The following is a 12,180-nucleotide window of genomic DNA, read 5'->3' on the forward strand; positions in this document are numbered from 1 at the left end:
TTTTTTTCATTAGGAACTATTTGCATAAAGACACCAATAACTTAAGTATTTAATTCTAGGACATCATGGCTTTCATTTTTACCACTTAAAGTCATGTCATATATCTTTGACACAGTCACTGACTTGACCAGACACTCACTTACATACTTTGGCCTCTGAGGAGTGCCCTCTTTTTTCTTTTTGAAAGGTTGACATTTTTAGTAGCTTCTGAATATGAGTATCCATGTTTGTGTGTGTGTGTGTCCTACATACCCTCTATGACTGTGCAGAAACATGACACCCCTTTGGCTGTTTGGCATTTGGCTACCCAGAGAGACAGACAGAGAGAGAGAGTTTGTGCGTGTGTGTGTGTGTAGGTGTGTGTATTCATTTGGTTATTTGTGTGTGAATGCGTGTTGGGAGGGAAGGAAGGGGGCAATGATAAAAGTGTTAGCAACATAGCAGCTACTCTTTTACATCAGTGCCAGGAGAACCTTCAGAGCCAGAAGCCACAGTTCCTCTCTGTAACCCATCTGATAGAGCCTACAGGGGGAAGAAGAAGCCAGACAGACCCAGAAGCTTGGATCTAAACTAGGGGAGGGGAGGGTGGGAGGCAGAGGAGCGCTGTTGATGGTTGGAGCTCCATCATTTCTCAATCCAGCTTGGCAAACTATTTGTGAAATCAAAAGATAGAAAATAGCAAAAAAAAAAGACTTATGAAGGAGCTGAACGCACAGACAGGAAAGAAGACAGAGAGTTTAACATTTGGTTTGAGAAACGGAGCAGGGGACTTGAACAAGGACGCCGTTTAAAATACTTTCTAAGTTTGCGCGTTTCAGAGAGACACAGCGCAGGATGGAAGAAGAGGAAGATGAGGTGAATCATTCCTCTGTGTGTTTGTATATTTCTGTCTCAGAGGAAATATGTTGCGTGCATGTGTGTTGCGTAAATACATCAGTTGTGTTGCGATTGCCTGTCAGCATGAAACATTTACACTCTGCTCTCCTCCTCTTGTGCTACTCCTAAACTGTAGCTCTGGTTGATGGACCGGAGGCCTTTGATGTAATGCTCACGGCAAAATCTGCCAGAAGGAGATATTTTCTCTTCTCGTGTTGGTGGATGTTGATCTCCCAAAACTTCACTGGAAATAAGCATCTATTTTCTTTAGTTTTGTTGTTTATTAACATTTTTTAGAACTGTAAATCAACCCACTGTGAGAATCTATTTTATCAACATGTAAGATTGATTTGAAGGTTGTTTTTCAGTGCATATTTTACACGCAGTAACATTAAAATCTTTTTTTAATCGTAATGTTGAAGAAAATGTTCCCACAACATATAACATTGTTCTAATGTAATATTAACCTCTGGCCAAAATGTTCATAAGATGCATACAATAACACCTGTACAATATAGCATAATTAATAAGATAATAAGACATTGCATTATACTCTTCACAGGGGTAGTATGCAGTTAATGCAGGAATACTGTATTTTAGTGCACTGGATTGTGCAGTTGTTGATGTTATTGTGTCCACTCCCTGTATATTCTGCCTCCTATAATGTATCTTATGCAGGTGCTGTATTTATCGCTCAAGCTCTATGTTCTGGAGCTTAATACTTGTAATGTAATTCTATATGAACCACTCAGTTATGCAATAATCACACAACCACCTGTTTTCTTGACGTGTCATGTTGATGTTTTCTTTTTGTTTTCTCTCCAGAATGGTCTGAATGCACTACATCTGGCAGCAAAGGAGGGACACAAGGATTTAGTGGAGGAGCTGTTGGAAAGAGGAGCACCTGTTGACTCTTCCACCAAGGTACATGTACACATTCATGTTATGTTAGTTATTGTTACGCTTTATTGACATTTCAGATATGAACATGTGACAGATTGATCTTTAGCCGTATATGAGGGGAAGATGTGGAAAAACAAGAAAGGAGGGAGGGAAGTCAGTGACAGCTGGGTGACAGAAAGAGAAAGAGGGAGATGAGTGCACAGGAATGTAAATATATAGTGGTATCAGTTGTACTATGTAAATCAATGCTTCTCTCTATGAAACTTGATTCACAAGGGTGGTGGTTATTTCGGGAGAAAGTCACATTAAAGGAGTTACATTTTCAACTTTATATAGTTTCAACTTTATATATTAACAAGACATAAGACCTTATGTGTGTTTGTAGATTTTTTTATTAGATATTTTTTTGGTGTCTTTTTGAATTTACATTGACAGTAAAACAAAGTCTTCAGTTTTGAAAGAGGTTGCAGATGATTGCATCATGATGATGATTAGATATTCTGCTTTTACTGGAAAAGGGAGAAGTGGGAGGGGGGGAGTGAGTGTGGGGCATGCTACTTGGCAAGCTGTTCGTTATGTGACTGAATGCCTAAAGTGTCAGGTTTAACATCCAGCAACAATAAACGGCTGGCAAGGAATCTGTCGCCCGGCTTCCCATGTCCTTGGATTGACATGAATTTGGCCTTTGATATTAATCGAATAATATCCTTCATGTCCTAGAAATAAAAACCGATGCAAGATCATAACATTTGTGTATCAAATATGCAATCTAATATAGAATATAGACTATAATGCATTACAGTAGATTAAACTACCCAACAGTATATAAAGTATTTAAAATCAGCCAATTGTAGGCAACATTTTTATGCAAAATGGGTCCTTTTACTTTTAAAACATCAATTAAATTTTGCTGATAATACTTCAACCAGCTCTGATTTTTAGGGTGTTCATACCCACACAGGATACACACTTGGCTGGTGGCCTTAACCCTGTTTTTCTGTACAGAAAGGAAACACCGCTCTCCACATTGCCTCACTGGCCGGACAGAAAGAAGTAGTCAGACTACTGGTGAAGAGAGGAGCAGATGTCAACTCTCAGTCACAGGTAAGAAGCTTAATGCACCCAAAAAGTTTGTAACACCAACACCAAGAATATGATCTTACATTACGTGTGTGTGTGTGTGCATGTACGGACTGTGTGTATTTACATATATTTCTCTACAGAATGGCTTTACTCCACTCTACATGGCAGCCCAGGAGAGTCACTTGGAGGTGGTGCGATATCTGTTGGAAAATGAAGGGAATCAAAGCATTGCAACAGAGGTAAGTTTGTGTGTAAAATACCTGTATGTGTTGAATTTTACACATTATGAAGCTAAATACTTTATATACTAATATCCCTATCTTTCTTACCTTTTCACTACATATATAATCTTTCACTTTTTTCTTGTTTCTTCTCCGCTCCTCCAGGATGGCTTCACTCCACTGGCCATCGCTCTCCAGCAGGGCCACAACTCAGTGGTCTCCCTGCTGTTGGAGCACGACACCAAGGGCAAGGTCCGCCTCCCAGCCCTGCACATCGCAGCCCGCAAAGATGACACAAAGTCTGCCGCGCTGCTGCTCCAGAACGACCACAATGCCGACGTCCAGTCTAAGGTGAGCGAGGGCGACAGGAAGAAATTGATGGAGGGTGGAGAAGGGTGGATCTGGAGTGCCAGACAGGAGTGGAGCGAGAGATAGAGGGAGAATAAGAACGGAAAGGAGGGGAGGGTGTAATTACAAAATGGGAGAGCCAAGGAGAAGTTGAGGGGAGGTGGCAGGAAGTCTGAGATAATGCATCTGACTGAATGGATAATTTTTCATGTTGACAGTTTTATTCATTTTATCGATTATTTGTGTGTCCATTTAAAAATATAATAATAGTAATGTACAGAGCCTTTCTGAGAATGCTTTCTTGTTTGCGTTCTTGTTTTTTGGTTCTCTGTTTGTGTGACCTTGTAAACTTACCCTGTGTTTAACGTGGCTGTTGTGATAAGCCCTTTCCCTAACAACCCTATACCCTATTCCCCCTTTCTCTCTCTATGCGTCCTAACCAGATGATGGTCAATAGAACTACGGAGGTATACAGACTCATCACCTCTTCATTTAATTCCTTTTTGTCACTTCTGACCATCTCTTTCAGCTCTTTTGTCCCGATCTGTCCCTTATTTAATGAGGACTTGTGAAGTCCTGCATGTCTGAATTATGAACCATTAATATGAATGCATGCAGCTGACTATGCTGTACTACACACTCCTGCATGGCTGACAGTAATAGACATTTTGTTGTATTAACAGATCCCAGAGAATCTTCTTCTATTGCATTTCATTTATAGATTATTTGTTTTACATTTCTCTATCTCTTTGTGTATACATCATTCTTTTAACAAATTCTTTACAGATTTTTAACTGAAACACTGACATCATTCAAATAAACCTTCACTTCTTTGTTTATTGCTATTTCTCTCTGCATAACCTACAGCATGTGTACTTTTAAGCACATTGAAAGCATTGTTTTTCCTCTCTGAAAACACGTTGTTGATCTTTAAGTTAACTCTGTTTCTTAATTAAATTGCACCATGTCTATCAGAATGGGAAGGTAAGGAGTAAACTCACCTACAACTGTGTACTGTAGATATTTATATATATAGCTTATATATAAATGTCAATTTGTCTGTCCAAGTAGATACACATAGTGCGTAGTTGCTTTGTGTGTTTCAGTTTTGGTTTTTAATGTCCTTTGTGTTAAACGTTTAGTATCTAAAAATCAAACTGCTTTGATCTTTTTTACCAGTTGTTTTTTTTTTCAGCAAGCATGGCAGAATTACAGGTTTTTTTTCATGCATTATGTATTGCATGTGCTATTTTGAGGGTATGCTCATTTGTTATGCTTCTTCTTACACCAACGTGTCTGGTTTCTTTTTTCAGCATGCTGCCTCATTGTAATACTGCTTCAGTAGAATCAGGATTCTTTTCTGTATCTGCTACAGAAAAATCTGTTCTTCCTTCCTTTCTTCTTTCTTTCCTTCCTCTCTTCCTCTCTTCCTCTCTTTCTTGTACTCTTTCTTTCTTGTATTCTTTCTTTCTTTCTTTTTGTCTCATTTCATCTAACTTTGCTCTTCTTTTGCAACTGTTCTCCTTTTCCCTCACCTGCTGTTTCAAACAATCTTCTCTTTCTACCTTTTTTCCATCTTCTTTTCCTTTTCCTCTCTCTTTCCTCCCCTCCTTTCTCCTCATCTCTCTCAAACAGAGTGGGTTCACCCCTCTGCACATCGCGGCTCATTATGGTAACGTGAATGTCTCCACCCTGTTGCTGAACAGAGGAGCTGCTGTGGACTTCACAGCCAGGGTAGCGACCCATTTCCACTTCTTGGCTTTCTGTACTGCTGTCTAATAAAACTGTATTATGTAGTAATAAAATGTGTTTTCACGTTGAGGCTTGCAGAACAGTGTGTTTACTATTTACCATAATAACTTTCCCTTTTAATTGTAGACTTTATTAACTGCATATTCCCCTAGCCTATCAAAGGTTACATTTGTTCATGTTGTTGCATGTTTTCAGCTGCACTAATTCCTTGAGAGTGGTACATGAAGTTAGTTTTAGTTTCTTTAAATACAGTTGGGTAGTTTCTATTATTGCCCTCAACTCTAATATTAAAACAGATTCTGGGACATTTCCATGTGATGTGTGGCGTGGTATTTGAGTAATGTCAGCTCCCAATCACAACCATGAATTATATGTTTGCTATGTAAGTTATGTAAACTAGTTGTTTGTGGTAAAGTTAACTTTGTTTTCTTGCTTTCCTTGTCAGAATGGGATAACGCCTCTCCATGTGGCCTCCAAAAGAGGCAATACCAACATGGTGGCCCTGCTGCTGGACCGAGGGGCTCAGATAGATGCTAAAACCAGGGTGAGATTCTCTAAATATTCCCATTTCTGCAGCTACCCCTAGTGTCTGCTTACTGTAATAGACTACACCAAGCACTTGTCAATTACCTCTTTTGTCTAAACAGACAAACTGGATTCATGTCTACATACTGTATATATTTACGTGTTTGCGCCTGTGCACGTGTCATTGTCCTGCAGGATGGGCTGACCCCCCTGCACTGTGCAGCCAGAAGTGGACATGACCCAGCAGTGGAAATTCTGCTGGAGAGAGGAGCTCCCATCCTAGCCAGAACCAAGGTAGTGTATGGCTGAGTCAGCATGCTCTAAAATCTTTCCTACCACTAACTAAATGTGTTGAGCTTTGAATTTTGCTAAAGCATACAGTTATTTAATCCAAAAACTTCAGGCTTTCAGTAGTATTTTACTTTTCACATTTTTTCTGACCCCCCTCCACGTGTCGTTGCTTTTGTCCTCACACAGAACGGACTGTCCCCACTGCATATGTCGGCCCAAGGAGACCACGTAGAGTGCGTTAAACTCCTGCTGCAGCACAAGGCGCCTGTTGATGATGTCACACTGGACTACCTTACAGCGCTGCATGTCGCCGCTCACTGTGGCCACTACAGAGTCACCAAGCTTCTGCTGGACAAGAAGGCCAATCCCAATGTCAGAGCACTGGTATGGATTGACAGAACAAACAACTGCACAGACACATACACATACAAATATAAGCACATGCAGATATACACGAGAACATAACCATGTTCAGACAGGAAGAGTTAGCAGAAGATAATATAGTGTGTGGAGTGCTTTTTATTTATTATTATATTTTATTCCTATAATACCTAATAATATATTTTTAGAATTTAGTGATTATTTACCAATATAATTTAGATTGTACAATATATATTACAGCTACATTTCCTCCTCCAGATGTACGTAGGTATAGTAATTATCTTTTTATTTCTCTGTCGCTCTCTCTACCAGAACGGTTTCACTCCTCTCCATATTGCTTGTAAGAAGAACAGAGTGAAGGTGATGGAACTGTTGGTCAAATATGGAGCCTCCATTCAGGCCATTACTGAGGTGAGACACTTTGTGGGAATGTGTCAGTGTGAACACAATAACCTTTATTGAATATATTTTTGCATTTTATGCTCATCTTACTGCCCCTGTTGCTGTCTCTTTCTTTTTCTAGTCTGGTCTGACGCCTATCCATGTATCTGCCTTCATGGGCCACCTCAACATTGTTTTACTTCTGCTACAGAATGGAGCATCTCCAGACGTCCGTAACATTGTGAGTTTTCACAAATAATCTGTTCATCTCTTTCTCCTCAGTACACAGAAATACATATGGCATAAAGTAAACAGCATTTTTTCCACCATCAGTTTTTCTAATGCATCTACTGAGCAGGTTTTCCCAGAAGTGTTTTATTTAGCACACCATCCTAATGCTCATTCTCGTTCTGTCTTTGCATATCAGCGTGGTGAGACTGCGCTCCACATGGCAGCACGAGCAGGTCAGATGGAAGTGGTTCGCTGTTTGCTGAGGAACGGAGCGTTAGTGGATGCCATGGCCAGGGTGAGTCAGCTGTGGCCTCATCAGAGTTAATCACTGTTTCCTTCTGTTTATCATAAATAAGCATATTTCATCCACTGGCTTGCAGACACATACTTGTAGGTCTTGCCTGCCTCAGGTCTGGCTACTGTGTCTCTATTTTTTATAATTCCATTGCCTGTCTCTCTGCTCCTTTTGTTTCTCTCACATATTACTTACTCTCACATTTGTCGACTTGTTCATCCCTCAACCACAGGAGGACCAGACTCCCCTCCACATTGCTTCCCGTTTGGGGAAAACTGATATTGTCCAGTTGCTGCTGCAGCACATGGCTCATCCAGATGCTGCCACCACCAACGGCTACACTCCCCTCCACATTTCAGCCAGGGAGGGCCAGGTAGAGACTGCTGCTGTGCTGCTGGAAGCCGGAGCCTCACATTCACTGGCCACGAAGGTGAGCAGAAGATAGAACATGATGCAAACAGACAGAGACTGAGAACAACCTTATCAAACACACAGATTCAAGAATCTTAAGTAGGCATTAAGAGATTGGACATGCAGGTTTGAAACGAACATTTCCCTTTTCCCTCTACAGAAAGGATTCACTCCATTACATGTAGCAGCTAAGTATGGAAGCCTTGATGTAGCACAACTTCTCCTTCAACGCAAAGCTCTCACTGATGATGCTGGCAAGGTGAACTGACAATCAGGATTATTTCTACACATTATTTAAATAGAAAATATAGTCAGATTCTGTGAACTGTATCATTCAGGGCCTGAAGAGAATGAATTTGTGTCTCTAGAATAGACTCATTATAGAGTAGAATAGATCTGTTGTAAGCAGGAGGACAAAACACAATAAAATCACAAAGGTACACTGTTCCATTACAGAAATATCAATCAAATGTTTCCTCTTACAGAATGGCCTAACTCCACTACATGTGGCATCTCATTATGACAACCAAGACGTAGCTCTGCTGCTGCTGGATAAAGGGGCCTCGCCTCATGCTACTGCAAAGGTTGGACAAAGGATTTTAAAGAAGAAAATGACGTCACAGTTTATATGTACTGCATTGTGGTGTAGCAGTTATTTTGTGATCAAGCACTGCAGTTTACTTTTTGGATGAACACTTTTCCTCAGCTTACTGCAAGATTATTTCTTATTTCTAAAAGTGGTTTTTACATTATAATAGTGATTGCATACTAGAGAGTGACGCTAAGAAGCTGATACCAAAACCTGAGATATTCTTGATGTTTTAGATTTTAGCTGCATTGGGGGAAAAAACACAGCTGTCTGCTTTTTTAGCCACTGTTTAAAATGTATAAGGTGCATTTTACCCATATAAAGTGATATTTTTATAAGATGCCACTGTTCACCTTCCTCCCTTTCCAGAATGGCTACACTCCTCTTCACATTGCAGCCAAAAAGAACCAGACAAACATTGCATTAGCGCTGCTGCAGTATGGAGCAGAGACCAACATTCTCACCAAGCAGGGAGTCAGCCCTCTACACCTGGCAGCCCAGGAAGGACACGCTGAGATGGCCAGCCTGCTACTGGGCAAAGGAGCTCACGTCAACGCAGTCACCAAGGTTACACAAAAACACAGACACGTCTTAATACTTAAATAGGACCTAAAATACCTAATACTACCTAATACTTACAGACACACTGTGTTGATACCAATTAGACGCAACATCTATTTCTACAGGTGCAGGTAGCACCATTAGTTCTTACATTTTCTGCAAGATTAGGGACAATATTTTGTCTTTAACCCTGCAACCATTCAGATGATTCAGATATGCAACAGGGACTGAGTTATCGGTCCATGTTTTTCTGTCGTGCCTCACATAACACTGTGTATAATTTACAAATCAAGTGTTTAACTCTGTGCTTTGTATGTTACAGAGCGGACTGACCCCTCTGCATCTCGCAGCCCAAGAAGACAGGGTGAATGCAGCAGAAGTACTGGCCAAACATGATGCCAACTTGGATCAGCAAACTAAAGTACAAACGCACACATACACACACATGAATTTACACCCAAACACAGTAAAAGGCACATACAGACAGAAATGAAACACTAATTATGTAAATGTGGAGACAAGGATTGTTTTTAATTCTGTGGAGAAGTCATGGAATTATACACACTGATTAATTCATAGGGGTTCCCTGGGTGAATTATGTAACTTACATTCACTGCAGGCGGTGTCCTTTACCAGTGAAGAATCTCCCAACCAGTAAATCACATAAAGATACATTACATACAAATCTGCCACCTACTGGCTTTTGGGGAGCATGGCAAAGCTTCTTCACAAACAACTAAAACAAACTGTTTTTACTCTCTATCACCTCCTCATCCTCTCTTTACGTCAGCTTGGATACACTCCTCTAATAGTGGCCTGTCACTATGGAAATGCCAAGATTGTCAACTTCCTGTTACAACAAGGTGCCAGCGTCAATGCCAAAACCAAGGTAGAATTCAAATGTCAATCTTCAAGTGTAGAAACTCTGATCACTTTAAACTCCAAGAATAAGCACAAGACAAAATACAGTTAATGTTATTTTAGTTTTAAATTTAATTTCCTTTCTTTCATTCTACAGAATGGATACACACCTCTTCACCAGGCAGCACAACAAGGGAACACACACATCATTAATGTGTTGCTACAGCATGGCGCCAAGCCCAATGCTACCACTGTAGTAAGAAAAAAAACTTTTATTTACTCTCCTTTTATTTATAAGCAAAAAAAAAAGTAAGAAAAGAGTATTGTCACTTTTATGTTTCATGAGAACTGAATCTCTGTCTTTCTCTTAGAATGGAAACACGGCTCTGTCTATTGCCAGACGTCTGGGTTACATCTCTGTAGTGGACACACTGAAAGTTGTCACAGAGGAGGTCATCACTACCACAACGGTATGTTTGTGATACCAGTAGGTTTTGTCTTTAATTTTCCCAGAATACCCAGTTAACCTTTCTATACTCTGGTTGTCTTTTTCCATGACTGGGAATGGGGGGGGGTCACATCAGACGGTCACAGAGAAACACAAGCTCAATGTCCCTGAGACCATGACTGAGATCCTCGATGTGTCTGATGAAGAAGGTGAGTTCATTCAAACAGACAAAGCAAAAAAATAAATAAATAAATTGACCTTTAAATAAAAAGTGTTCAGTTTCACCTTGTTCAGTAGCCATGAAAAGCTGTGTATTGTGGGTGATGTAGTTGTAGCCGATGGTCTTAAACCTGTATGTTTCATAGCTTTGAGGCTGGAAGACGAGCCATTGTCTGAGATGTCTGTGGAGCTCGAAGGTACTGCAGAATGTCTGGCCGGCTCTGCCAGCTCTTTATGGACTATATTTGTGTTCCTGTCACTAATCAGTGTGATCATATTGGTTGTGATGATGCATTTCCTTTGCTAAAACAATCAATGTTGAGAATTTTTTACTTCCAAATTTGTAATGCGCAAGTCTTCTGTCTCTAAAGAGTCTATGCAGTTAATATGACTGACAGTTGTTGTTTCTATGCCTGATTTTACATAAGCTGACCTTCTTTAATCTAACAGCTTGTTGTTTATGGGGTGTAATCAGAACTTTGATGATTGTGAGTTCATGCAGTGGTGAAAACTACTGCATAAAGTGTGCAGGACTGTGGCTATGATCATGACACTTACGGTGATTATGGATGAGTGAGGAATGCACTGATTCAGTAATGCTGGCTACAGAAATGCATTTTCCGCAATGCCTACAGAACCAAAGCTATTTACAAGCACTGCTCAGATGCAATGTCACATTCACAAATGATCACTCACAAATTGCAGATACATTTGTGAGGCTCTCACGTGCTCATGCATGTGCCCTCAAGTTTGGTGTTTGTTCTCATAAATGAACCATGTCAAAATGAGCAAGAAGAAAATGATCTAATGTTTCAAATCACGACTAGTATGCTGCAAATTTTGTGTAACAGCACAGAGACTGGAAATTCTCACGTGGTTCAATTACCTGCGATAGAAAGGACAAGCAGTGGGATTGTGCACATGTTTAAATAGATACAGCCGTAAAAGTTCCAGAACTTCCTGGCCAGGTGGAAATACAGCAGTTTTAGTTTCTCATAGAAAATTACCTTTTTTATACAATTTCTCAAATGGCACATTTTGTTTTTCCAGGTGAGGACACTATGACAGGTGATGGAGGAGAATATCTGAGAGCAGAGGATCTAAGAGAACTGGGAGACGACTCTCTGCCAGGACACTACCTGGACGGCTTCAGCTACATGAGCCACAACCTAGACAGGTCAGCACATGTGTATTCATTCCTTCACCTACTACTGTTGAACAACCTGCCTTGATGCGAACATACAAACAGACAGATACATACAAAAGACACTCTTAAAATCCAACAGGTCGCAGCACACTCCCATTCACCAAAGTTTCCATCAGAGAGAGGGAGTTCTCATCGAAGACATGCTTACAAGTCACCAGGTGAGAACAAAGTGGACAAAAAGTGTATGGTTTACATTATTTATTTCAATTTCCTAAATGTTTTTTTTTTGTTTTACCTGTTTGTTTTTTTCCTGGTGCAAATTCTCTTTAAATTGATGATTTTAGAACTTTTTTTAATTTTTTGTGAAAGCCCTTTGTAACATTGTTGTTAAAAGTTTTCTGTAAATAAAGATTATTAAATTATTAATTTGGTTTGGCTATCTAAGATAACCTTACCTATGGTATTTTTAGTTTATACTATTTGAGAATGTCGTGTGGGACCTGCTGATGTCTGTTTGCTCTGTAGGTATCAGCGCTGTCTAGAGAGCACGAAAAGGACTCATTTCGTCTGAGCTGGGGTGCTGAGCACCTTGATAATGTGGTCCTGTCCTCCAGTCTTCTACACTCTGGGTACACACATACACACCAACACGCACAC

At 40.1% G+C, this 12,180-nt stretch overlaps 1 protein-coding gene across 1 annotated transcript in view; it reads left to right on the forward strand.

Annotated features, from left to right (window-relative positions):
- The window catches only part of ank2a (ankyrin 2a, neuronal), a 63,065-nt gene that overhangs the window by 21,393 nt on the left and 29,492 nt on the right, over positions 1-12,180 (forward strand). The window contains exons 3-25 of the mRNA XM_035659727.1: positions 1,702-1,800; positions 2,785-2,883; positions 3,003-3,101; positions 3,249-3,434; positions 5,067-5,165; positions 5,629-5,727; positions 5,904-6,002; positions 6,186-6,383; positions 6,693-6,791; positions 6,904-7,002; positions 7,189-7,287; positions 7,520-7,717; positions 7,859-7,957; positions 8,184-8,282; positions 8,657-8,854; positions 9,171-9,269; positions 9,639-9,737; positions 9,867-9,965; positions 10,081-10,179; positions 10,294-10,366; positions 11,427-11,553; positions 11,663-11,741; positions 12,049-12,152. Of these exons, the coding sequence (XP_035515620.1) occupies positions 1,702-1,800; positions 2,785-2,883; positions 3,003-3,101; positions 3,249-3,434; positions 5,067-5,165; positions 5,629-5,727; positions 5,904-6,002; positions 6,186-6,383; positions 6,693-6,791; positions 6,904-7,002; positions 7,189-7,287; positions 7,520-7,717; positions 7,859-7,957; positions 8,184-8,282; positions 8,657-8,854; positions 9,171-9,269; positions 9,639-9,737; positions 9,867-9,965; positions 10,081-10,179; positions 10,294-10,366; positions 11,427-11,553; positions 11,663-11,741; positions 12,049-12,152 (2,648 nt within the window). The remainder of the gene's footprint in view (positions 1-1,701; positions 1,801-2,784; positions 2,884-3,002; positions 3,102-3,248; positions 3,435-5,066; positions 5,166-5,628; positions 5,728-5,903; positions 6,003-6,185; positions 6,384-6,692; positions 6,792-6,903; positions 7,003-7,188; positions 7,288-7,519; positions 7,718-7,858; positions 7,958-8,183; positions 8,283-8,656; positions 8,855-9,170; positions 9,270-9,638; positions 9,738-9,866; positions 9,966-10,080; positions 10,180-10,293; positions 10,367-11,426; positions 11,554-11,662; positions 11,742-12,048; positions 12,153-12,180) is intronic.

Source organism: Morone saxatilis, unplaced genomic scaffold (genome assembly GCF_004916995.1).
Source record: "Morone saxatilis isolate NCDOM2014 unplaced genomic scaffold, NCSU_SB_2.0 Contig17, whole genome shotgun sequence".
Lineage (NCBI taxonomy): Eukaryota > Metazoa > Chordata > Actinopteri > Moronidae > Morone > Morone saxatilis.